This window comes from Scyliorhinus torazame, chromosome 19, assembly GCF_047496885.1.
Source record: "Scyliorhinus torazame isolate Kashiwa2021f chromosome 19, sScyTor2.1, whole genome shotgun sequence".
NCBI classification, from domain to species: domain Eukaryota; kingdom Metazoa; phylum Chordata; class Chondrichthyes; order Carcharhiniformes; family Scyliorhinidae; genus Scyliorhinus; species Scyliorhinus torazame.
Window position 1 is genome coordinate 18,324,782 of NC_092725.1, and position 27,534 is coordinate 18,352,315.

Below are 27,534 nucleotides of genomic sequence, written 5' to 3' on the forward strand. Positions count from 1 at the left end.
TCCCTCTGTACCGCAGCAACACCCAGATCCCGCTGCACCACAGCAACACCCAGATCCCTCTGTACCGCAACAACACCCAGATCCCTCTGTACCGCAGCAACACCCAGATCCCTCTGTACCGCAGCTACATCCAGATCCCTCTGTACCATAGCAACACCCAGATCCCTCTGTACCACAGCAACACCCAGATCCCTCTGTACAGCAGCAACACCCAGATCCCTCTGTACCACAGCAACACCCAGACCCCTCCGTACCGCAGCAACACCCAGATCCCTCTGCACCACAGCAACACCCAGATCCCTCTGTACCGCAGCAACACCCAGATTCCTCTGTACCGGAGCAACACCCAGATCCCTCTGTACCGCAGCGACACTCAGATCCCTCTGTACCACAGCAACACCCAGATCCCTCTGTACCACAGCAACACCCAGATCCCTCTGTACCGCAGCGACACCCAGATCCCTCTGTACCGCAGCAACACCCAGATCCCACTGTACCGCATCAACATCCAGATCCCTCTGTATCACAGCAACACCCAGATCCCTCTGTACCACAGCAACACCCAGATCCCACTGTACCGCAGCAACACCCAGATCCCACTGTACCGCATCAACATCCAGATCCCTCTGTATCACAGCAACACCCAGATCCCTCTGTACCTCAGCAACACCCAGATTCCTCTGTACCGCAGCAACACCCTAATCCCTCTGTACCACAGCAATCCCAGATCTCTCTGTACCACAGCAACACCCAGACCCCTCTGTATCACAGCAACACCCAGATCCCTCTGTACCGCAGCAACACCCAGATCCCTCTGTACCGCAGCAACACCCAGATCCCTCTGTACCGCAGCAACACCCAGATCCCTCTGTACCGCAGCAACACCTAGATCCCTCTGTACCGCAGCAACACCCAGATCCCTCTGTACCGCAGCAACACCTAGATCCCTCTGTACCACAGCAACACCCAGGCCCCTCTGTACCACAGCAACACCCAGTTCCCTCTGTACCGCAGCGACACTCAGATCCCTCTGTACCGCAGCGACACCCAGATCCCTCTGTACCACAGCGACACCCAGATCCCTCTGTACCACAGCAGCACCCAGATCCCTCTGTACCACAGCAACACCCAGATCCCTGTGTACCGCAGCGACACCCAGATCCCTCTGTACCGCAGCAACACCCAGATCCCTCTGTACCGCAGCAACACCCAGATCCCTCTGTACCACAGCAACACCCAGATCCCTCTGTACCGCAGCGACACCCAGATCCCTCTGTACCGCAGCGACACCCAGATCCCTCTGTACCGCAGCAACACCCCGATCCCTCTGTACCACAGCAACACCCAGAACCCTCTGTACCACAGCAACACCCAGATCCCTCTGTACCGCAGCAACACCCAGATCCCTCTGTACCACAGTGACACGCAGACCCCTCTGTACAGCAGCAACACGCAGATCCCTCTGTACCACAGCGACACCCAGATCCCTCTGTACAGCAGCAACACCCTAATCCCTCTGTACTGCAGCAACACCCAGATCCCTCTGTACCGCTGCAACACCCAGATCCCTCTGTACTACAGCAACACCCAGATCCCTCTGTACCACAGCAACACCCAGATCCCTCTGTACCACAGCGACACCGATATCCCCCAGTACCACAGCAACACCCAGATCCCTCTGTACCACAGCAGCACACAGATCCCTCTGTACCGCAGCAACACCCAGATCCCTCTGTACCGCAGCAACACCCAGGTCCCTCTGTACCGCAGCAACACCTAGATCACTCTGTACCACAGCAACACCCAGATCCCTCTGTACCAGAGCGACACCCAGATCCCTCTGCACCACAGCGACACCCAGATCCCTCTGTACCGCAGCAACACCCAGCTCCCTCTGTACCGCAGCAACACCTAGATCCCTCTGTACCACAGCAACACCCAGATCCCTCTGTACCGCAGCAACACCCAGATCCCTCTGTACCGCAGCAACACCCAGATCCCTCTGTACCGCAGCAACACACAGATCCCTCTGCACCACAGCAGTACCCAGATCCCTCTGTACCACAGCAACACCCAGATCCCTCTGTAGCGCAGCATCATCCAGATCACTTTGCACCGCAGCAACTCCCAGATCCCTCTGTACCGCAGCAACACCCAGATCCCTCTGTACCACAGCAACACCCAGATCCCTCTGTACCGCAGCGACACCCAGATCCCTCTGTACCGCAGCAACACCTAGATCCCTCTGTACCACAGAAACACCCAGATCCCTCTGTACCGCAGCGACACCCAGATCCCTCTGTACCGCAGCAACACCTAGATCCCTCTGTACCGCAGCAACACCCAGATCCCTCTGTACCACAGCAACACCCAGATCCCTCTGTACCACAGCAACACCCAGATCCCTCTGTACCGCAGCAACGCCCAGATCCCTCTGTACCACAGCAATACCCAGATCCCTCTGTACCGCAGCAACACCCAGATCCCTCTGTACCGCAGCTACACCCAGATCCCTCTGTACCACAGCAACACCCAGATCCCTCTGTACCACAGCATCACCCTGATCCCTCTGTACCGCAGCAACATCCAGATCCCTCTGTATCACATCAACACCCAGATCCCTCTGTACCACAGCAACACCCAGATCCCTCTGTACCGCAGCAACACCCAGATCCCTCTGTACCACAGCAACACCCAGATCCCTCTGTACCGCAGCAACACCCAGATCCCTCTGTACCACAGCAACACCCAGATCCCTCTGTACCACAGCAACACCCAGATCCCTCTGTACCGCAGCAACACCCAGACCCCTCTGTACCACAGCAACACCCAGATCCCTCTGCACCACAGCATCACCCATATCCCTCTGTACCGCAGCGACACCCAGACCCCTCTGTTCAACAGCAACACCCAGATCCCTCTGTACCACAGCAACACCCAGATCCCTCTGTACCACAGCAACACCCAGATCCCTCTGTACCACAGCAACACACAGATCTCTCTGTACCACAGCGACACCCAGATCCCTCTGTACCGCAGCAACACCCAGATCCCTCTGTACCGCAGCAACACCCAGATCCCGCTGCACCACAGCAACACCCAGATCCCTCTGTACCGCAACAACACCCAGATCCCTCTGTACCGCCGCAACACCCAGATCCCTCTGTACCGCAGCTACATCCAGATCCCTCTGTACCATAGCAACACCCAGATCCCTCTGTACCACAGCAACACCCAGATCCCTCTGTACAGCAGCAACACCCAGATCCCTCTGTACCACAGCAACACCCAGACCCCTCCGTACCGCAGCAACACCCAGATCCCTCTGCACCACAGCAACACCCAGATCCCTCTGTACCGCAGCAACACCCAGATTCCTCTGTACCGGAGCAACACCCAGATCCCTCTGTACCGCAGCGACACTCAGATCCCTCTGTACCACAGCAACACCCAGATCCCTCTGTACCACAGCAACACCCAGATCCCTCTGTACCGCAGCGACAACCAGATCCCTCTGTACCGCAGCAAGACCCAGATCCCACTGTACCGCAGCAACATCCAGATCCCTCTGTATCACAGCAACACCCAGATCCCTCTGTACCACAGCAACACCCAGATCCCTCTGTACCGCAGCAACACCCAGATTCCTCTGTACCGGAGCAACACCCAGATCCCTCTGTACCGCAGCGACACTCAGATCCCTCTGTACCACAGCAACACCCAGATCCCTCTGTACCACAGCAACACCCAGATCCCTCTGTACCGCAGCGACAACCAGATCCCTCTGTACCGCAGCAAGACCCAGATCCCACTGTACCGCAGCAACATCCAGATCCCTCTGTATCACAGCAACACCCAGATCCCTCTGTACCACAGCAACACCCAGATTCCTCTGTACCGCAGCAACACCCTAATCCCTCTGTACCACAGCAATCCCAGATCTCTCTGTACCACAGCAACACCCAGACCCCTCTGTATCACAGCAACACCCAGACCCCTCTGTTCAACAGCAACACCTAGATCCCTCTGTACCACAGCAACACCCAGATCCTTCTGTACCACAGCAACACACAGATCTCTCTGTACCACAGCGACACCCAGATCCCTCTGTACCGCAGCAACACCCAGATCCCTCTGTACCGCAGCAACACCCAGATCCCGCTGCACCACAGCAACACCCAGATCCCTCTGTACCGCAACAACACCCAGATCCCTCTGTACCGCAGCAACACCCAGATCCCTCTGTACCGCAGCTACATCCAGATCCCTCTGTACCATAGCAACACCCAGATCCCTCTGTACCACAGCAACACCCAGATCCCTCTGTACAGCAGCAACACCCAGATCCCTCTGTACCACAGCAACACCCAGAACCCTCCGTACCGCAGCAACACCCAGATCCCTCTGCACCACAGCAACACCCAGATCCCTCTGTACCGCAGCAACACCCAGATTCCTCTGTACCGGAGCAACACCCAGATCCCTCTGTACCGCAGCGACACTCAGATCCCTCTGTACCACAGCAACACCCAGATCCCTCTGTACCACAGCAACACCCAGATCCCTCTGTACCGCAGCGACACCCAGATCCCTCTGTACCGCAGCAACACCCAGATCCCACTGTACCGCAGCAACATCCAGATCCCTCTGTATCACAGCAACACCCAGATCCCTCTGTACCACAGCAACACCCAGATTCCTCTGTACCGCAGCAACACCCTAATCCCTCTGTACCACAGCAATCCCAGATATCTCTGTACCACAGCAACACCCAGACCCCTCTGTATCACAGCAACACCCAGATCCCTCTGTACCACAGCAACACCCAGATCCCTCTGTACCGCAGCAACACCCAGATCCCTCTGTACCGCAGCAACACCCAGATCCCTCTGTACCGCAGCAACACCCAGATCCCTCTGTACCGCAGCAACACCTAGATCCCTCTGTACCGCAGCAACACCCAGATCCCTCTGTACCGCAGCAACACCTAGATCCCTCTGTACCACAGCAACACCCAGGCCCCTCTGTACCACAGCAACACCCAGTTCCCTCTGTACCGCAGCGACACTCAGATCCCTCTGTACCGCAGCGACACCCAGATCCCTCTGTACCACAGCGACACCCAGATCCCTCTGTACCACAGCAACACCCAGATCCCTCTGTACCACAGCAACACCCAGATCCCTGTGTACCGCAGCGACACCCAGATCCCTCTGTACCGCAGCAACACCCAGATCCCTCTGTACCGCAGCAACACCCAGATCCCTCTGTACCACAGCAACACCCAGATCCCTCTGTACCGCAGCGACACCCAGATCCCTCTGTACCGCAGCGACACCCAGATCCCTCTGTACCGCAGCGACGCCCCGATCCCTCTGTACCGCAGCAACACCCAGATCCCTCTGTACCACAGCAACACCCAGATCCCTCTGTACCGCAGCAACACCCAGATCCCTCTGTACCACAGTGACACGCAGACCCCTCTGTACAGCAGCAACACGCAGATCCCTCTGTACCACAGCGACACCCAGATCCCTCTGTACAGCAGCAACACCCTAATCCCTCTGTACTGCAGCAACACCCAGATCCCTCTGTACCGCAGCAACACCCAGATCCCTCTGTACTACAGCAACACCCAGATCCCTCTGTACCACAGCAACACCCAGATCCCTCTGTACCACAGCGACACCGATATCCCCCAGTACCACAGCAACACCCAGATCCCTCTGTACCACAGCAGCACACAGATCCCTCTGTACCGCAGCAACACCCAGATCCCTCTGTACCACAGCAACACCCAGATCCCTCTGTACCACAGCGACACCGATATCCCCCAGTACCACAGCAACACCCAGATCCCTCTGTACCACAGCAGCACACAGATCCCTCTGTACCGCAGCAACACCCAGATCCCTCTGTACCGCAGCAACACCCAGATCCCTCTGTACCAGAGCGACACCCAGATCCCTCTGCACCACAGCGACACCCAGATCCCTCTGTACCGCAGCAACACCCAGGTCCCTCTGTACCGCAGCAACACCTAGATCCCTCTGTACCACAGCAACACCCAGATCCCTCTGTACCGCAGCAACACCCAGATCCCTCTGTACCGCAGCAACACCCAGATCCCTCTGTACCGCAGCAACACACAGATCCCTCTGCACCACAGCAGTACCCAGATCCCTCTGTACCACAGCAACACCCAGATCCCTCTGTAGCGCAGCATCATCCAGATCCCTTTGCACCGCAGCAACTCCCAGATCCCTCTGTACCGCAGCAACACCCAGATCCCTCTGTACCACAGCAACACCCAGATCCCTCTGTACCGCGCGACACCCAGATCCCTCTGTACCGCAGCGACACCCAGATCTCTCTGTACCGCAGCAACACCTAGATCCCTCTGTAGCGCAGCATCATCCAGATCCCTTTGCACCGCAGCAACTCCCAGATCCCTCTGTACCGCAGCAACACCCAGATCCCTCTGTACCGCAGCAACACCTAGATCCCTCTGTACCACAGAAACACCCAGATCCCTCTGTACCGCAGCGACACCCAGATCCCTCTGTACCGCAGCAACACCTAGATCCCTCTGTACCGCAGCAACACCCAGATCCCTCTGTACCACAGCAACACCCAGATCCCTCTGTACCACAGCAACACCCAGATCCCTCTGTACCGCAGAAACGCCCAGATCCCTCTGTTCCACAGCAATACCCAAATCCCTCTGTACCGCAGCAACACCCAGATCCCTCTGTACCGCAGCTACACCCAGATCCCTCTGTACCACAGCAACACCCAGATCCCTCTGTACCGCAGCAACACCAAGATCCCTCTGTACCACAGATCACCCTGATCCCTCTGTACCGCAGCAACATCCAGATCCCTCTGTATCATATCAACACCCAGATCCCTCTGTACCACAGCAACACCCAGATCCCTCTGTACCGCAGCAACACCCAGATCCCTCTGTACCACAGCAACACCCAGGCCCCTCTGTACCACAGCAACACCCAGTTCCCTCTGTACCGCAGCGACACTCAGATCCCTCTCTACCGCAGCGACACCCAGATCCCTCTATACCACAACAACACCCAGATCCCTCTGTACCACAGCGACACCCAGATCCCTCTGTACCACAGCAACACCCAGACCCCTCTGTATCACAGCAACAACCAGATGCCTCTGTACCACAGCAACACCCAGATCCCTCTGTACCGCAGCAACACCCAGATCCCTCTGTACCACAGCAACACCCAGATCCCTCTGTACCGCAGCAACACCCAGATTCCTCTGTACCGGAGCAACACCCAGATCCCTCTGTACCGCAGCGACACTCAGATCCCTCTGTACCACAGCAACACCCAGATCCCTCTGTACCACAGCAACACCCAGATCCCTCTGTACCGCAGCGACACCCAGATCCCCCTGTACCGCAGCAACACCCAGATCCCACTGTACCGCAGCAACATCCAGATCCCTCTGTATCACAGCAACACCCAGATCCCTCTGTACCACAGCAACACCCAGATTCCTCTGTACCGCAGCAACACCCTAATCCCTCTGTACCACAGCAATCCCAGATCTCTCTGTACCACAGCAACACCCAGACCCCTCTGTATCACAGCAACACCCAGATCCCTCTGTACCACAGCAACACCCAGATCCCTCTGTACCGCAGCAACACCCAGATCCCTCTGTACCGCAGCAACACCCAGATCCCTCTGTACCGCAGCAACACCCAGATCCCTCTGTACCGCAGCAACACCCAGATCCCTCTGTACCGCAGCAACACCCAGATCCCGCTGCACCACAGCAACACCCAGATCCCTCTGTACCGCAACAACACCCAGATCCCTCTGTACCGCAGCAACACCCAGATCCCTCTGTACCGCAGCTACATCCAGATCCCTCTGTACCATAGCAACACCCAGATCCCTCTGTACCACAGCAACACCCAGATCCCTCTGTACAGCAGCAACACCCAGATCCCTCTGTACCACAGCAACACCCAGAACCCTCCGTACCGCAGCAACACCCAGATCCCTCTGCACCACAGCAACACCCAGATCCCTCTGTACCGCAGCAACACCCAGATTCCTCTGTACCGGAGCAACACCCAGATCCCTCTGTACCGCAGCGACACTCAGATCCCTCTGTACCACAGCAACACCCAGATCCCTCTGTACCACAGCAACACCCAGATCCCTCTGTACCGCAGCGACACCCAGATCCCTCTGTACCGCAGCAACACCCAGATCCCACTGTACCGCAGCAACATCCAGATCCCTCTGTATCACAGCAACACCCAGATCCCTCTGTACCACAGCAACACCCAGATTCCTCTGTACCGCAGCAACACCCTAATCCCTCTGTACCACAGCAATCCCAGATCTCTCTGTACCACAGCAACACCCAGACCCCTCTGTATCACAGCAACACCCAGATCCCTCTGTACCACAGCAACACCCAGATCCCTCTGTACCGCAGCAACACCCAGATCCCTCTGTACCGCAGCAACACCCAGATCCCTCTGTACCGCAGCAACACCCAGATCCCTCTGTACCGCAGCAACACCTAGATCCCTCTGTACCGCAGCAACACCCAGATCCCTCTGTACCGCAGCAACACCTAGATCCCTCTGTACCACAGCAACACCCAGGCCCCTCTGTACCACAGCAACACCCAGTTCCCTCTGTACCGCAGCGACACTCAGATCCCTCTGTACCGCAGCGACACCCAGATCCCTCTGTACCACAGCGACACCCAGATCCCTCTGTACCACAGCAACACCCAGATCCCTCTGTACCACAGCAACACCCAGATCCCTGTGTACCGCAGCGACACCCAGATCCCTCTGTACCGCAGCAACACCCAGATCCCTCTGTACCGCAGCAACACCCAGATCCCTCTGTACCACAGCAACACCCAGATCCCTCTGTACCGCAGCGACACCCAGATCCCTCTGTACCGCAGCGACACCCAGATCCCTCTGTACCGCAGCGACACCCCGATCCCTCTGTACCGCAGCAACACCCAGATCCCTCTGTACCACAGCAACACCCAGATCCCTCTGTACCGCAGCAACACCCAGATCCCTCTGTACCACAGTGACACGCAGACCCCTCTGTACAGCAGCAACACGCAGATCCCTCTGTACCACAGCGACACCCAGATCCCTCTGTACAGCAGCAACACCCTAATCCCTCTGTACTGCAGCAACACCCAGATCCCTCTGTACCGCAGCAACACCCAGATCCCTCTGTACTACAGCAACACCCAGATCCCTCTGTACCACAGCAACACCCAGATCCCTCTGTACCACAGCGACACCGATATCCCCCAGTACCACAGCAACACCCAGATCCCTCTGTACCACAGCAGCACACAGATCCCTCTGTACCGCAGCAACACCCAGATCCCTCTGTACCACAGCAACACCCAGATCCCTCTGTACCACAGCGACACCGATATCCCCCAGTACCACAGCAACACCCAGATCCCTCTGTACCACAGCAGCACACAGATCCCTCTGTACCGCAGCAACACCCAGATCCCTCTGTACCGCAGCAACACCCAGATCCCTCTGTACCAGAGCGACACCCAGATCCCTCTGCACCACAGCGACACCCAGATCCCTCTGTACCGCAGCAACACCCAGGTCCCTCTGTACCGCAGCAACACCTAGATCCCTCTGTACCACAGCAACACCCAGATCCCTCTGTACCGCAGCAACACCCAGATCCCTCTGTACCGCAGCAACACCCAGATCCCTCTGTACCGCAGCAACACACAGATCCCTCTGCACCACAGCAGTACCCAGATCCCTCTGTACCACAGCAACACCCAGATCCCTCTGTAGCGCAGCATCATCCAGATCCCTTTGCACCGCAGCAACTCCCAGATCCCTCTGTACCGCAGCAACACCCAGATCCCTCTGTACCACAGCAACACCCAGATCCCTCTGTACCGCGCGACACCCAGATCCCTCTGTACCGCAGCGACACCCAGATCTCTCTGTACCGCAGCAACACCTAGATCCCTCTGTAGCGCAGCATCATCCAGATCCCTTTGCACCGCAGCAACTCCCAGATCCCTCTGTACCGCAGCAACACCCAGATCCCTCTGTACCGCAGCAACACCTAGATCCCTCTGTACCACAGAAACACCCAGATCCCTCTGTACCGCAGCGACACCCAGATCCCTCTGTACCGCAGCAACACCTAGATCCCTCTGTACCGCAGCAACACCCAGATCCCTCTGTACCACAGCAACACCCAGATCCCTCTGTACCACAGCAACACCCAGATCCCTCTGTACCGCAGAAACGCCCAGATCCCTCTGTTCCACAGCAATACCCAAATCCCTCTGTACCGCAGCAACACCCAGATCCCTCTGTACCGCAGCTACACCCAGATCCCTCTGTACCACAGCAACACCCAGATCCCTCTGTACCGCAGCAACACCAAGATCCCTCTGTACCACAGATCACCCTGATCCCTCTGTACCGCAGCAACATCCAGATCCCTCTGTATCATATCAACACCCAGATCCCTCTGTACCACAGCAACACCCAGATCCCTCTGTACCGCAGCAACACCCAGATCCCTCTGTACCACAGCAACACCCAGGCCCCTCTGTACCACAGCAACACCCAGTTCCCTCTGTACCGCAGCGACACTCAGATCCCTCTCTACCGCAGCGACACCCAGATCCCTCTATACCACAACAACACCCAGATCCCTCTGTACCACAGCGACACCCAGATCCCTCTGTACCACAGCAACACCCAGACCCCTCTGTATCACAGCAACAACCAGATGCCTCTGTACCACAGCAACACCCAGATCCCTCTGTACCGCAGCAACACCCAGATCCCTCTGTACCACAGCAACACCCAGATCCCTCTGTACCGCAGCAACACCCAGATTCCTCTGTACCGGAGCAACACCCAGATCCCTCTGTACCGCAGCGACACTCAGATCCCTCTGTACCACAGCAACACCCAGATCCCTCTGTACCACAGCAACACCCAGATCCCTCTGTACCGCAGCGACACCCAGATCCCCCTGTACCGCAGCAACACCCAGATCCCACTGTACCGCAGCAACATCCAGATCCCTCTGTATCACAGCAACACCCAGATCCCTCTGTACCACAGCAACACCCAGATTCCTCTGTACCGCAGCAACACCCTAATCCCTCTGTACCACAGCAATCCCAGATCTCTCTGTACCACAGCAACACCCAGACCCCTCTGTATCACAGCAACACCCAGATCCCTCTGTACCACAGCAACACCCAGATCCCTCTGTACCGCAGCAACACCCAGATCCCTCTGTACCGCAGCAACACCCAGATCCCTCTGTACCGCAGCAACACCCAGATCCCTCTGTACCGCAGCAACACCTAGATCCCTCTGTACCGCAGCAACACCCAGATCCCTCTGTACCGCAGCAACACCTAGATCCCTCTGTACCACAGCAACACCCAGGCCCCTCTGTACCACAGCAACACCCAGTTCCCTCTGTACCGCAGCGACACTCAGATCCCTCTGTACCGCAGCGACACCCAGATCCCTCTGTACCACAGCGACACCCAGATCCCTCTGTACCACAGCAACACCCAGATCCCTCTGTACCACAGCAACACCCAGATCCCTGTGTACCGCAGCGACACCCAGATCCCTCTGTACCGCAGCAACACCCAGATCCCTCTGTACCGCAGCAACACCCAGATCCCTCTGTACCACAGCAACACCCAGATCCCTCTGTACCGCAGCGACACCCAGATCCCTCTGTACCGCAGCGACACCCAGATCCCTCTGTACCGCAGCAACACCCCGATCCCTCTGTACCGCAGCAACACCCAGATCCCTCTGTACCACAGCAACACCCAGATCCCTCTGTACCGCAGCAACACCCAGATCCCTCTGTACCACAGTGACACGCAGACCCCTCTGTACAGCAGCAACACGCAGATCCCTCTGTACCACAGCGACACCCAGATCCCTCTGTACAGCAGCAACACCCTAATCCCTCTGTACTGCAGCAACACCCAGATCCCTCTGTACCGCAGCAACACCCAGATCCCTCTGTACTACAGCAACACCCAGATCCCTCTGTACCACAGCAACACCCAGATCCCTCTGTACCACAGCGACACCGATATCCCCCAGTACCACAGCAACACCCAGATCCCTCTGTACCACAGCAGCACACAGATCCCTCTGTACCGCAGCAACACCCAGATCCCTCTGTACCGCAGCAACACCCAGGTCCCTCTGTACCGCAGCAACACCTAGATCACTCTGTACCACAGCAACACCCAGATCCCTCTGTACCAGAGCGACACCCAGATCCCTCTGCACCACAGCGACACCCAGATCCCTCTGTACCGCAGCAACACCCAGGTCCCTCTGTACCGCAGCAACACCTAGATCCCTCTGTACCACAGCAACACCCAGATCCCTCTGTACCGCAGCAACACCCAGATCCCTCTGTACCGCAGCAACACCCAGATCCCTCTGTACCGCAGCAACACACAGATCCCTCTGCACCACAGCAGTACCCAGATCCCTCTGTACCACAGCAACACCCAGATCCCTCTGTAGCGCAGCATCATCCAGATCCCTTTGCACCGCAGCAACTCCCAGATCCCTCTGTACCGCAGCAACACCCAGATCCCTCTGTACCACAGCAACACCCAGATCCCTCTGTACCGCGCGACACCCAGATCCCTCTGTACCGCAGCGACACCCAGATCCCTCTGTACCGCAGCAACACCTAGATCCCTCTGTAGCGCAGCATCATCCAGATCCCTTTGCACCGCAGCAACTCCCAGATCCCTCTGTACCGCAGCAACACCCAGATCCCTCTGTACCGCAGCAACACCTAGATCCCTCTGTACCACAGAAACACCCAGATCCCTCTGTACCGCAGCGACACCCAGATCCCTCTGTACCGCAGCAACACCTAGATCCCTCTGTACCGCAGCAACACCCAGATCCCTCTGTACCACAGCAACACCCAGATCCCTCTGTACCACAGCAACACCCAGATCCCTCTGTACCGCAGAAACGCCCAGATCCCTCTGTTCCACAGCAATACCCAAATCCCTCTGTACCGCAGCAACACCCAGATCCCTCTGTACCGCAGCTACACCCAGATCCCTCTGTACCACAGCAACACCCAGATCCCTCTGTACCGCAGCAACACCAAGATCCCTCTGTACCACAGATCACCCTGATCCCTCTGTACCGCAGCAACATCCAGATCCCTCTGTATCACATCAACACCCAGATCCCTCTGTACCACAGCAACACCCAGATCCCTCTGTACCGCAGCAACACCCAGATCCCTCTGTACCACAGCAACACCCAGGCCCCTCTGTACCACAGCAACACCCAGATCCCTCTGTACCGCAGCGACACTCAGATCCCTCTCTACCGCAGCGACACCCAGATCCCTCTATACCACAACAACACCCAGATCCCTCTGTACCACAGCGACACCCAGATCCCTCTGTACCACAGCAACACCCAGACCCCTCTGTATCACAGCAACAACCAGATGCCTCTGTACCACAGCAACACCCAGATCCCTCTGTACCGCAGCAACACCCAGATCCCTCTGAACCACAGCAACACCCAGATCCCTCTGTACCGCAGCGACACTCAGATCCCTCTGTACCGCAGCGACACCCAGATCCCTCTATACCACAACAACACCCAGATCCCTCTGTACCACAGCGACACCCAGATCCCTCTGTACCACAGCAACACCCAGACCCCTCTGTACCACAGCAACACCCAGATCCCTCTGTACCACAGCAACACCCAGATCCCTCTGTACCGCAGCTACATCCAGATCCCTCTGTACCATAGCAACACCCAGATCCCTCTGTACCACAGCAACACCCAGATCCCTCTGTACAGCAGCAACACCCAGATCCCTCTGTACCACAGCAACACCCAGACCCCTCCGTACCGCAGCAACACCCAGATCCCTCTGCACCACAGCAACACCCAGATCCCTCTGTACCGCAGCAACACCCAGATTCCTCTGTACCGGAGCAACACCCAGATCCCTCTGTACCGCAGCGACACTCAGATCCCTCTGTACCACAGCAACACCCAGATCCCTCTGTACCACACCAACACCCAGATCCCTCTGTACCGCAGCGACAACCAGATCCCTCTGTACCGCAGCAAGACCCAGATCCCACTGTACCGCAGCAACATCCAGATCCCTCTGTATCACAGCAACACCCAGATCCCTCTGTACCACAGCAACACCCAGATTCCTCTGTACCGCAGCAACACCCTAATCCCTCTGTACCACTGCAATCCCAGATCTCTCTGTACCACAGCAACACCCAGACCCCTCTGTATCACAGCAACACCCAGATCCCTCTGTACCACAGCAACACCCAGATCCCTCTGTACCGCAGCAACACCCAGATCCCTCTGTACCGCAGCAACACCCAGATCCCTCTGTACCGCAGCAACACCCAGATCCCTCTGTACCGCAGCAACACCTAGATCCCTCTGTACCGCAGCAACACCCAGATCCCTCTGTACCGCAGCAACACCTAGATCCCTCTGTACCACAGCAACACCCAGGCCCCTCTGTACCACAGCAACACCCAGTTCCCTCTGTACCGCAGCGACACTCAGATCCCTCTGTACCGCAGCGACACCCAGATCCCTCTGTACCGCAGCAACACCCAGGTCCCTCTGTACCGCAGCAACACCTAGATCCCTCTGTACCGCAGCAACACCCAGATCCCTCTGTACCGCAGCAACACCTAGATCCCTCTGTACCACAGCAACACCCAGGCCCCTCTGTACCACAGCAACACCCAGTTCCCTCTGTACCGCAGCGACACTCAGATCCCTCTGTACCGCAGCGACACCCAGATCCCTCTGTACCGCAGCAACACCCAGATCCCTCTGTACCGCAGCAACACCTAGATCCCTCTGTACCGCAGCAACACCCAGATCCCTCTGTACCGCAGCAACACCTAGATCCCTCTGTACCACAGCAACACCCAGGCCCCTCTGTACCACAGCAACACCCAGTTCCCTCTGTACCGCAGCGACACTCAGATCCCTCTGTACCGCAGCGACACTCAGATCCCTCTGTACCGCAGCAACACCCTGATCCCTCTGTACCGCAGCGACACCCAGATCCCTCTGTACCACAGCAACACCCAGATCCCTCTGTACCGCAGCGACACCCAGATCCCTCTATACCACAACAACACCCAGATCCCTCTGTACCACAGCGACACCCAGATCCCTCTGTACCACAGCAACACCCAGACCCCTCTGTACCACAGCAACACCCAGATCCCTCTGTACCACAGCAACACCCAGATCCCTCTGTACCACAGCAACACCCAGATCCCTCTGCACCACAGCATAACCCATATCCCTCTGTACCGCAGCGACACCCAGACCCCTCTGTTCAACAGCAACACCCAGATCCCTCTGTACCACAGCAACACCCAGATCCCTCTGTACCACAGCAACACCCAGATCCCTCTGTACCACAGCAACACACAGATCTCTCTGTACCACAGCGACACCCAGATCCCTCTGTACCCCAGCAACACCCAGATCCCTCTGTACCGCAGCAACACCCAGATCCCGCTGCACCACAGCAACACCCAGATCCCTCTGTACCGCAACAACACCCAGATCCCTCTGTACCGCAGCAACACCCAGATCCCTCTGTACCGCAGCTACATCCAGATCCCTCTGTACCATAGCAACACCCAGATCCCTCTGTACCACAGCAACACCCAGATCCCTCTGTACAGCAGCAACACCCAGATCCCTCTGTACCACAGCAACACCCAGACCCCTCCGTACCGCAGCAACACCCAGATCCCTCTGCACCACAGCAACACCCAGATCCCTCTGTACCGCAGCAACACCCAGATTCCTCTGTACCGGAGCAACACCCAGATCCCTCTGTACCGCAGCGACACTCAGATCCCTCTGTACCACAGCAACACCCAGATCCCTCTGTACCACAGCAACACCCAGATCCCTCTGTACCGCAGCGACAACCAGATCCCTCTGTACCGCAGCAAGACCCAGATCCCACTGTACCGCAGCAACATCCAGATCCCTCTGTATCACAGCAACACCCAGATCCCTCTGTACCACAGCAACACCCAGATTCCTCTGTACCGCAGCAACACCCTAATCCCTCTGTACCACAGCAATCCCAGATCTCTCTGTACCACAGCAACACCCAGACCCCTCTGTATCACAGCAACACCCAGATCCCTCTGTACAACAGCAACACCCAGATCCCTCTGTACCGCAGCAACACCCAGATCCCTCTGTACCGCAGCAACACCCAGATCCCTCTGTACCGCAGCAACACCTAGATCCCTCTGTACCGCAGCAACACCCAGATCCCTCTGTACCGCAGCAACACCCAGATCCCTCTGTACCGCAGCAACACCCAGATCCCTCTGTACCACAGCAACACCCAGATCCCTCTGTACCACAGCAACACCCAGGCCCCTCTGTACCACAGCAACACCCAGTTCCCTCTGTACCGCAGCGACACTCAGATCCCTCTGTACCGCAGCGACACCCAGATCCCTCTGTACCACAGCGACACCCAGATCCCTCTGTACCACAGCAACACCCAGATCCCTCTGTACCACAGCAACACCCAGATCCCTGTGTACCGCAGCGACACCCAGATCCCTCTGTACCGCAGCAACACCCAGATCCCTCTGTACCGCAGCAACACCCAGATCCCTCTGTACCACAGCAACACGCAGATCCCTCTGTACCGCAGCGACACCCAGATCCCTCTGTACCGCAGCGACACCCAGATCCCTCTGTACCGCAGCAACACCCCGATCCCTCTGTACCACAGCAACACCCAGATCCCTCTGTACCACAGCAACACCCAGATCCCTCTGTACCGCAGCAACACCCAGATCCCTCTGTACCACAGTGACACGCAGACCCCTCTGTACAGCAGCAACACCCAGATCCCTCTGTACCACAGCGACACCCAGATCCCTCTGTACAGCAGCAACACCCTAATCCCTCTGTACTGCAGCAACACCCAGATCCCTCTGCACCGCAGCAACACTCAGATCCCTCTGTACTACAGCAACATCCAGATCCCTCTGTACCACAGCAACACCCAGATCCCTCTGTACCACAGCGACACCGATATCCCCCAGTACCACAGCAACACCCAGATCCCTCTGTACCACAGCAGCACACAGATCCCTCTGTACCGCAGCAACACCCAGATCCCTCTGTACCGCAGCAACACCCAGGTCCCTCTGTACCGCAGCAACACCTAGATCACTCTGTACCACAGCAACACCCAGATCCCTCTGTACCAGAGCGACACCCAGATCCCTCTGCACCACAGCGACACCCAGATCCCTCTGTACCGCAGCAACACCCAGGTCCCTCTGTACCGCAGCAACACCTAGATCCCTCTGTACCACAGCAACACCCAGATCCCTCTGTACCGCAGCAACACCCAGATCCCTCTGTACCGCAGCAACACCCAGATCCCTCTGTACCGCAGCAACACACAGATCCTTCTGCACCACAGCAGTACCCAGATCCCTCTGTACCATAGCAACACCCAGATCCCTCTGTAGCGCAGCATCATCCAGATCCCTTTGCACCGCAGCAACTCCCAGATCCCTCTGTACCGCAGCAACACCCAGATCCCTCTGTACCACAGCAACACCCAGATCCCTCTGTACCGCAGCGACACCCAGATCCCTCTGTACCGCAGCAACACCTAGATCCCTCTGTACCACAGAAACACCCAGATCCCTCTGTACCGCAGCGACACCCAGATCCCTCTGTACCGCAGCAACACCTAGATCCCTCTGTACAGCAGCAACACCCAGATCCCTCTGTACCACAGCAACACCCAGATCCCTCTGTACCACAGCAACACCCAGATCCCTCTGTACCGCAGCAACGCCCAGATCCCTCTGTACCACAGCAATACCCAGATCCCTCTGTACCGCAGCAACACCCAGATCCCTCTGTACCGCAGCTACACCCAGATCCCTCTGTACCACAGCAACACCCAGATCCCTCTGTACCGCAGCAACACCAAGATCCCTCTGTACCACAGCATCACCCTGATCCCTCTGTACCGCAGCAACACCCAGATCTCTCTGTACCACAGCGACACCCAGATCCCTCTGTACCGCAGCGACACCCAGATCCCTCTGTACCGCAGCAACACCCAGATCCCTCTGTACCGCAGCAACATCCAGATCCCTCTGTATCACATCAACACCCAGATCCCTCTGTACCACAGCAACACCCAGATCCCTCTGTACCGCAGCAACACCCAGATCCCTCTGTACCACAGCAACACCCAGGCCCCTCTGTACCACAGCAACACCCAGATCCCTCTGTACCGCAGCGACACTCAGATCCCTCTCTACCGCAGCGACACCCAGAACCCTCTATACCACAACAACACCCAGATCCCTCTGTACCACAGCGACACCCAGATCCCTCTGTACCACAGCAACACCCAGACCCCTCTGTATCACAGCAACAACCAGATGCCTCTGTACCACAGCAACACCCAGATTCCTCTGTACCGCAGCAACACCCAGATCCCTCTGTACCACAGCAACACCCAGATCCCTCTGTACCGCAGCGACACTCAGATCCCTCTGTACCGCAGCGACACCCAGATCCCTCTATACCACAACAACACCCAGATCCCTCTGTACCACAGCGACACCCAGATCCCTCTGTACCACAGCAACACCCAGACCCCTCTGTACCACAGCAACACCCAGATCCCTCTGTACCACAGCAACACCCAGATCCCTCTGTACCGCAGCAACACCCAGACCCCTCTGTACCACAGCAACACCCAGATCCCTCTGCACCACAGCATCACCCATATCCCTCTGTACCGCAGCGACACCCAGACCCCTCTGTTCAACAGCAACACCCAGATCCCTCTGTACCACAGCAACACCCAGATCCCTCTGTACCACAGCAACACCCAGATCCCTCTGTACCACAGCAACACACAGATCTCTCTGTACCACAGCGACACCCAGATCCCTCTGTACCGCAGCAACACCCAGATCCCTCTGTACCGCAGCAACACCCAGATCCCGCTGCACCACAGCAACACCCAGATCCCTCTGTACCGCAACAACACCCAGATCCCTCTGTACCGCAGCAACACGCAGATCCCTCTGTACCGCAGCTACATCCAGATCCCTCTGTACCATAGCAACACCCAGATCCCTCTGTACCACAGCAACACCCAGACCCCTCCGTACCGCAGCAACACCCAGATCCCTCTGCACCACAGCAACACCCAGATCCCTCTGTACCGCAGCAACACCCAGATTCCTCTGTACCGCAGCAACACCCAGATCCCTCTGTACCGCAGCGACACTCAGATCCCTCTGTACCACAGCAACACCCAGATCCCTCTGTACCACAGCAACACCCAGATCCCTCTGTACCGCAGCGACACCCAGATCCCTCTGTACCGCAGCAACACCCAGATCCCACTGTACCGCAGCAACATCCAGATCCCTCTGTATCACAGCAACACCCAGATCCCTCTGTACCACAGCAACACCCAGATTCCTCTGTACCGCAGCAACACCCTAATCCCTCTGTACCACAGCAACACCCAGATCTCTCTGTACCACAGCAACACCCAGACCCCTCTGTATCACAGCAACACCCAGATCCCTCTGTACCACAGCAACACCCAGATCCCTCTGTACCGCAGCAACACCCAGATCCCTCTGTACCGCAGCAACACCCAGATCCCTCTGTACCGCAGCAACACCCAGATCCCTCTGTACCGCAGCAACACCTAGATCCCTCTGTACCGCAGCAACACCCAGATCCCTCTGTACCGCAGCAACACCTAGATCCCTCTGTACCACAGCAACACCCAGGCCCCTCTGTACCACAGCAACACCCAGTTCCCTCTGTACCGCAGCGACACTCAGATCCCTCTGTACCGCAGCGACACCCAGATCCCTCTGTACCACAGCGACACCCAGATCCCTCTGTACCACAGCAACACCCAGATCCCTCTGTACCACAGCAACACCCAGATCCCTGTGTACCGCAGCGACACCCAGATCCCTCTGTACCGCAGCAACACCCAGATCCCTCTGTACCGCAGCAACACCCAGATCCCTCTGTACCACAGCAACACCCAGATCCCTCTGTACCGCAGCGACACCCAGATCCCTCTGTACCGCAGCGACACCTAGATCCCTCTGTACCGCAGCAACACCCCGATCCCTCTGTACCACAGCAACACCCAGATCCCTCTGTACCACAGCAACACCCAGATCCCTCTGTACCGCAGCAACACCCAGATCCCCCTGTACCACAGTGACACGCAGACCCCTCTGTACAGCAGCAACACCCAGATCCCTCTGTACCACAGCGACACCCAGATCCCTCTGTACAGCAGCAACACCCTAATCCCTCTGTACTGCAGCAACACCCAGATCCCTCTGTACCGCAGCAACACCCAGATCCCTCTGTACTACAGCAACACCCAGATCCCTCTGTACCACAGCAACACCCAGATCCCTCTGTACCACAGCGACACCGATATCCCCCAGTACCACAGCAACACCCAGATCCCTCTGTACCGCAGCAACACCCAGATCCCTCTGTTCCACAGCAACACACAGATCCCTCTGTACCGCAGCAACACCCAGATCCCTCTGTACCTCAGCAACACCCAGATCCCTCTGTACCGCAGCGACACCCAGATCCCTCTGTACCGCAGCAACACCCAGATCCCTCTGTACCACAGCAACACCCAGATCCCTCTGTACCGCAACAACACCCTAATCCCTCTGTACTGCAGCAACACCCAGATCCCTCTGTACCACAGCAACACCCAGATCCCTCTGTACCACAGCGACACCGTGATCCCTCTGTACCACAGCAACACCCAGATCCCTCTGTACCACAGCAACACCCAGATCCCTCTGTACCGCAGCAACACCCAGATTCCCCTGCACCACAGCATCACACAGATCCCTCTGTACCGCAGCGACACCCCGATCCCTCTGTACCACAGCCACACCCAGATCCCTCTGTACCGCAGCGACACCCAGATCCCTCTGTATCACAGCAACACCCAGATCCCTCTGTACCACAGCAACATCCAGATCCCTCTGTACAACAGCAACACCCAGATCCCTCTGCACCGCAGCGACACCCAGATCCCTCTGTACGACAGCAACACCCAGATCCCTCTGTACCATATCAACACCCAGATCCCTCTGTACCACAGCAACACCCTGATCCCTCTGTACAACAGCAACACCCAGATCCCTCTGCACCGCAGCGACACCCAGATCCCTCTGTACCACAGCAACACCCAGATCGCTCTGTACCACAGCAACACCCAGATCCCTCTGTACCACAGCAACACCCTGATCCGTCTGTACCGCAGCAACACCCAGATCCTTCTGTACCGCAGCGACACCCAGATCCCTCTGTACCGCAGCAACACCCAGATCCCTCTGTACCGCAGCAACACCCAGATCCCTCTGTACCACAGCAACACCCAGATCCTTCTGTTCCGCAGCAACACCCAGATCCCTCTCTACCGCAGCAACACCCAGATGTCTCTGTACCGCAGCAACACCCAGATACCTCTGTACCACAGCGACACCCAGATCCCTCTGTTCCACAGCAACACCCAGATCCCTCTGTACCACAGCAACACCCAGATCCCTCTGTACCACAGCAACACCCAGATCCCTCTGTACCACAGCAACACCCAGATCCCTCTGTACCACAGCAACACACAGATCTCTCTGTTCCACAGCAACACCCAGATCCCTCTGCACCACAGCATCACCCAGATCCCTCTGTACCGCAGCGACACCCAAACCCCTCTGTACAACAGCAACACCCAGATCCCTCTGTACCACAGCAACACCCAGATCCCTCTGTACCACAGCAACACCCAGATCCCTCTGTACCACAGCAACACACAGATCCCTCTGTACCGCAGCAACACCCAGATCCCTCTGTACCGCAGCAACACCCAGATCCCGCTGCACCACAGCAACACCCAGATCCCTCTGTACCGCAACAACACCCAGATCCCTCTGTACCACAGCAACACACAGATCCCTCTGTACCGCAGCTACATCCAGATCCCTCTGTACCGCAGCAACACCCAGATCCCTCTGTACCACAGCAACACCCAGATCCCTCTGTACCACAGCAACACCCAGATCCCTCTGTACCGCAGCAACACCCAGATTCCTCTGTACCGCAGCAACACCCAGATCCCTCTGTACCGCAGCGACACTCAGATCCCTCTGTACCGCAGCAACACCCAGATCCCTCTGTACCACAGCAACATCCAGATCCCTCTGTACCACAGCAACACGCAGATCCGTCTGTACCACAGCAACACCCAGATCCCTCTGTACCGCAGCAAGACCCAGATCCCTCTGTACCGCAGCAACACCCAGATCCCTCTGTACCGCAGCAACACCCAGATCCCTCTGTACCGCAGCAACACCCAGATCCCTCTGTACCGCAGCAACACCCAGATCCCTCTGTTCCGCAGCAACACCCAGATCCCTCTGTACCACAGCACCACCCAGATCCCTCTGTACCGCAGCTACATCCAGATCCCTCTGTACCACAGCAACACCCAGATCCCTCTGTACCACAGCAACACCCAGATCCCTCTGTACCACAGCAACACCCAGATCCCTCTGTACCGCAGCAACACCAAGATCCCTCTGTACCACAGCAACACCCAGATCCCTCTGTACCGCAGCAACACCCAGATCCCTCTGTACCACAACAACACCCAGATCCCTCTGTACCACAGCAACACCCAGATCCCTCTGTACCGCAGCTACACCCAGATCCCTCTATACCCCAGTGCTCTGCAATCTCCCTCCATTTAAATAATGTTGTGCTGATGTATTCTTGCTACCAAAGTGGACATCGTCACATTTTCCCACACTGTACTACATCTGATGAATATATTGTTCATTCCAAATGTCGCGCTTCATTGCGATGATCTTCATATTCTCCTCTCAGTTTTCTTGTCTATGAATCTTTGTTATTGGCAGCAATAATCGGATCACGGAGCTGGTTGGATGAGGAGCGGGCAGGGAGGAGAGGAAGGTTTTGGACCCTCTCCCACGCTCCCTCACGCACAGTCACTGCGGGATGTGTGTCGTGAGTGCCAGAACGCCCGTTAAAAAAACTATAAAGTCGCGCCTGACAATCTGTGCAACGCGAGCCCAGGCCGAGAAATCAAATCCCCATCTCCCTCGGACGCCTTTGTCTAAATACGGTTTGATGGCGGAAACTTTGCCCCGCCCTTGATTGAGGATTCCCGCCAGGGCCACCTGACCTCCCAGTCAGCCGTCACCTGCAGACGGGCCTGGTCAAAATTCCTTCGGAATGGACCTTTCCAGGATTCCCTGCCCTTTTGTCGTCTCGGGCGATTTGACCCCCCCTCGGGTTCTGGCCAACGCCTACGGGAGGTTGTCCTTCCATCTCCGACTCTTCGCATCCGGGTACGATGGGACAGGCGCCATTCTATTCGTGCAAAGGCCAGGGGCTGGATTCTAGGTTTGGGAGACTAAGTCCCCCCACGCCATCGTGCAAACGGTGGTCTGTTATGCCAGAAAAACTGGCGCTAAACGGCCACCGATTCGCCGTTCTGCTGGGGGCCAGCGGGGAGGCAGCGAAGAGCTCGCAGTTCGAGCTGCCGATACGCGCCCCCGCCACCTCCGGTTCCGAGGCCGCGCCCTGCTCCATGGCGGACTCAGCCCCCGGACCTGGACCGGCAAAATCGTGCCCCGCATCGGCTGCCCATATTGCCCCCAGCCCTGAATGAAGCCCCCCTGCCCCCCCCCCCCCCCCTCCGCCCGCCGATCGGACTTCCCACAACTGTGGCGGCCCCGAGGGACTCCCGAATGGTGTGACCCACGCCGTCGGGATCCCGGCTGGCCGGGGACGGAGCCTCGCGGGGCAGGCCCCAGGCAATGCCCTGAGGCCGTCGATAATCGGCGCGGCGTACTCCTGGAGTAGGCCGCTTTTCAGGGGGGGGGGGGGGGGAGAAATTAAAACGGATTCTCCGCCTCGTCACCGCACACGCGTCAGGAAACGGGGAATCCAGTCCCGCGCTCTGCCGATCGAATTTCCGAAACGCCAATTGCCGGCCGTCGCCTCGGCGACTGGAGTTGCGATGCTCCCTTTTATCGATCAGGTTTGAGTTCTCCCAGTTGCCAGGGTGGGAATTGAACCCCTGGACCCCGGAGATTCCGCTGGATTACTGATCCAGCGAGGTGACCACATCGCTGCCAGTTCCCTGTTGCTTTCTAATCACCGTCCCCGTTCGAAGTTCAGCCCAGTGATGTCTGTGGCTTCCTCCCTTTCCTTGGTTCTGCGCAGCTGCGTCCCCCCTGGTCTCACCCTCTCAGAGACCAACAGAAACCGCAGTCACTCTCTGCCTCGGCTGCTGTACCAGCCCTGATTCAACCCCCCTCTTCCTCACCTGGGGACCCCTTCCTGCCTCACAAGCGCCCGCAAAGAGGAGCGATGTGGCCTCTCTCTGTCGACCACGCCCTGTAGCAAACCAAACCAAATTTGTCACGACCAATTTGTCCCCCCCCCCCCCCCCCCCCCCCTCTCCACGTACCCTGCCCCGCTCCCCACCCGAACGGGGAGCTCGCTCTCCGGGGACGCGAGGCGCTCACGCCGCGCGGGGGGGGGGGGGGGGGGGGGGGGGGGTGCTACGCGCAAAAGAGGTCTGCGTGTGAAGGACAACGATGGACAAACGAACAGAGATCGGACCTCCGGCGCCGTCGGGCCCCATTGGCCCACCGTGCTAGCCCAGGGTGGCCGCAGGACCCGACTGACCAATGCCCGCCCTGGCTCAGTCCCCTGCTCTCCGCCGACGGCTCAGGGATCAAGTCAACCCCTTTGAAAGTTCTCTCTCGACGCCCCTCTGGTCCTGGTGTAGCTCAAGCTGGTGGATTACAGAGCCCCCCCCCCCCCCCCCGCCCGTCCCAGGAATTAATTCCTTCCGCCCCCCCCCCCCCCCCCTCCGCAAGCTCCGACGCCTCGCGTAAATCTGCCCGCCCTTCTCCTGTCAGACCTCCGCTGGAAGGGGGAACCACCCTAGCTTACCTCCGGTCCCTCTACGCAGGGGGGGTCTGTCAGAGAGATGGTCGAGACCCCCCCCCCCCCCACCCACCCACTCAGAATTTGCTTACCACTCCTTTGCTGACCTCCCGGGCTCGCAAATCCTGGCCCTGGGTTAACTCGGTGAAGCTCGCTAAGATCACAATTGCGAGGAACATTCTGGCTGCCGAGCGATCCCTCTGCCGGTGAGACACTCCGGAATATTTCACAGAGAGAGAGAGGTGGTCGCCGTCTCCTCCGGCACTTAAGTAGTCCTGAGCCTCCTAATCTTGCCTGGTCAGACAAAAGTGTTTCCTCTGCTGTTCTCCTCCCCCTTCCCCTCTCTCGCTCTCTCTCTCCCACTCTCTCTCTCACTCTCGGTGATTCTGTCTCTCTCTCTCTCTGTCTCACTCTCTCACTGTCTCACTCTCTCGCGGTTGCACTCTCTCTGTCTCTCTCTCTCCCTCTGTCACTCTCGGTGATTCTGTCTCTCTCTCTCTCTCTCTCTGTCTCACTCTCTCTCTGTCTCACTCTCTCGCGGTTGCACTCTCTTTGTCTCTCTCTCTCTCTATCTCTCTCTCTCTCTCTGTCTCTCTCTATCTCTCTCTCTGTCTCTTTCTGTCTCTCCCTCGCTCTGTCTCTCTCTCTCTGTCTCTCTCTCTCCCTCTCTCTCCCTCTGTCTCTTTCCCTCTCCCTCTCTCGACCCCTCTCCCCCCGCTCTCACTATCTCTCCCTCTTTTTCTCCGTTTCAATCTTCCTACTTCTCTTGCTCTCACTTACCCTTCCTTTGACTCTCCCCCAACCTCTGTCGCTACCTTTGCTGCTGTCCCTAACTCTCCCTCTCTCTGCTTTTGTCGCTCCCTTTGCCTCTCACTCTGTCTCTCTCTCTCACTCTGTCGTTCTCTGTCTGTGTCTCCCTCCCTCTCTCTCACTCTGTCCTTCCTTCTCTGTATCTTTCTCCCCGCTCTCTTCCTCCCGTAAATACACTCAGTCTTTGTTTCTCTCGCTCTCTGTCTCTCTCTCTTTCTTGGTCTCTCTGTCTCTCTCTCTCTGCCTTACTTATTTCTTTCTCGGTCTCTTTCTAGGTCTCTGTCCCTCTCTATCTCTGTCTCTCTCGGTCTCTCTCTCTGTGTCTCTTTCTCTGTGTCTCTCTCTGTCTCTCTCTTTTGTCTCACTTTCTGTCTCTCTCTGTCTCTCTCTCTGTCTCCCTCTCTGACTCTCTCTGTGCCTCACCCTCTCTATCGGTCTCTCTCTCTCTGCCTCTCCCTCTCGCTCACTGTCTCTCTCTCTGCCTCTCCATCTCTCTCACTCTCTCTCTCTCTGCCTCTCCCTATCTCTCACTGTCTCTCTCTCTGCCTCTCCCTCTCTCTCACTCTCTCTCTCTCTGCCTCTCCATCTCTCTCACTGTCTCAATCTCTCTCGGCCTCTCCCTATCTCTCACTGTCTCTCTCTCTGCCTCTCCCTCTCTCTCACTGTCTCTCTCTCTCTCGACTTCTCCCTCTGCCTCTCTGTCTCTCACTTTCTCTCTCTATCTATCTATCTGTCGCTCTCGCTCTCCCTCGCTCACCGCTAATGGATGGAGGGAGATAATCAGGGGCAGTCCCAGGGGAACGCAATGTGAGATGCAGAGACATAGCGACCAGCCCTCTCTATTTAACGGCTCAGTGACAGTGAAGAGAGTTGAGTGTGGAGATGGGGCAGAAACCTCAAAGCAAAAGACATTTTGCTCGGAGATGACCCTCTGCTCACACACAATCGTGACACGGGACGAAAGGAGAGGGTCATCCACACACAAACCGAGAAAAATGAACTGCTCTGTTGTGTCCCGAAGATTAGACCGATGATTTTAGAAACCGCCCCAGTAATTTGAGATTCTCAATCTGTTTGAGCACTTAACACGGCTGATAAAAGCTTTCATTGCTCTCCCACGCCAGGTTGCACAGAGAACACTCTGTCAAAATCTCCCAGGAAGAACCCACTGCTCTGTTGGAGATCCTCGATCCACAATATGCCAGAAGCACTCACAATCCCTGTTCTCCACTGCGACTGATTTAAGTGCTGCGGAGCATCAGTACTGAGGGAGCACCGCACTGTCAGAGGGTCAGTACTGGGGGAGTGCCGCACTGTTAGAGGATCAGTACTGGGGGAGTGCCGCACTGTTAGAGGGTCAGTACTGAGGGAGTGCTGTACTGTCAGAGGGTCAGTACTGAGGGAGCACCGCACTGTCGGAGCATCAGTACTGAGGGAGCACCGCACTGTCGGAGGGTCAGTACTGAGGGAGTGCCGCACTGTTAGAGGGTCAGTACTGGGGGAGTGCCGCACTG

General features: G+C 57.2%; 1 protein-coding gene across 1 annotated transcript in view; it reads right to left on the reverse strand.

Annotated features, from left to right (window-relative positions):
* Positions 1-26,757, reverse strand: part of LOC140396034 (matrix metalloproteinase-17-like) — a 267,207-nt gene extending 240,450 nt beyond the window's left edge. Inside the window, exon 1 of the mRNA XM_072484101.1 lies at positions 25,303-26,757. Coding sequence (XP_072340202.1) covers positions 25,303-25,389 — 87 coding nt within the window. The 5' untranslated portion in view covers positions 25,390-26,757. The remainder of the gene's footprint in view (positions 1-25,302) is intronic.
* Positions 26,758-27,534: the final 777 nt, after the last annotated feature.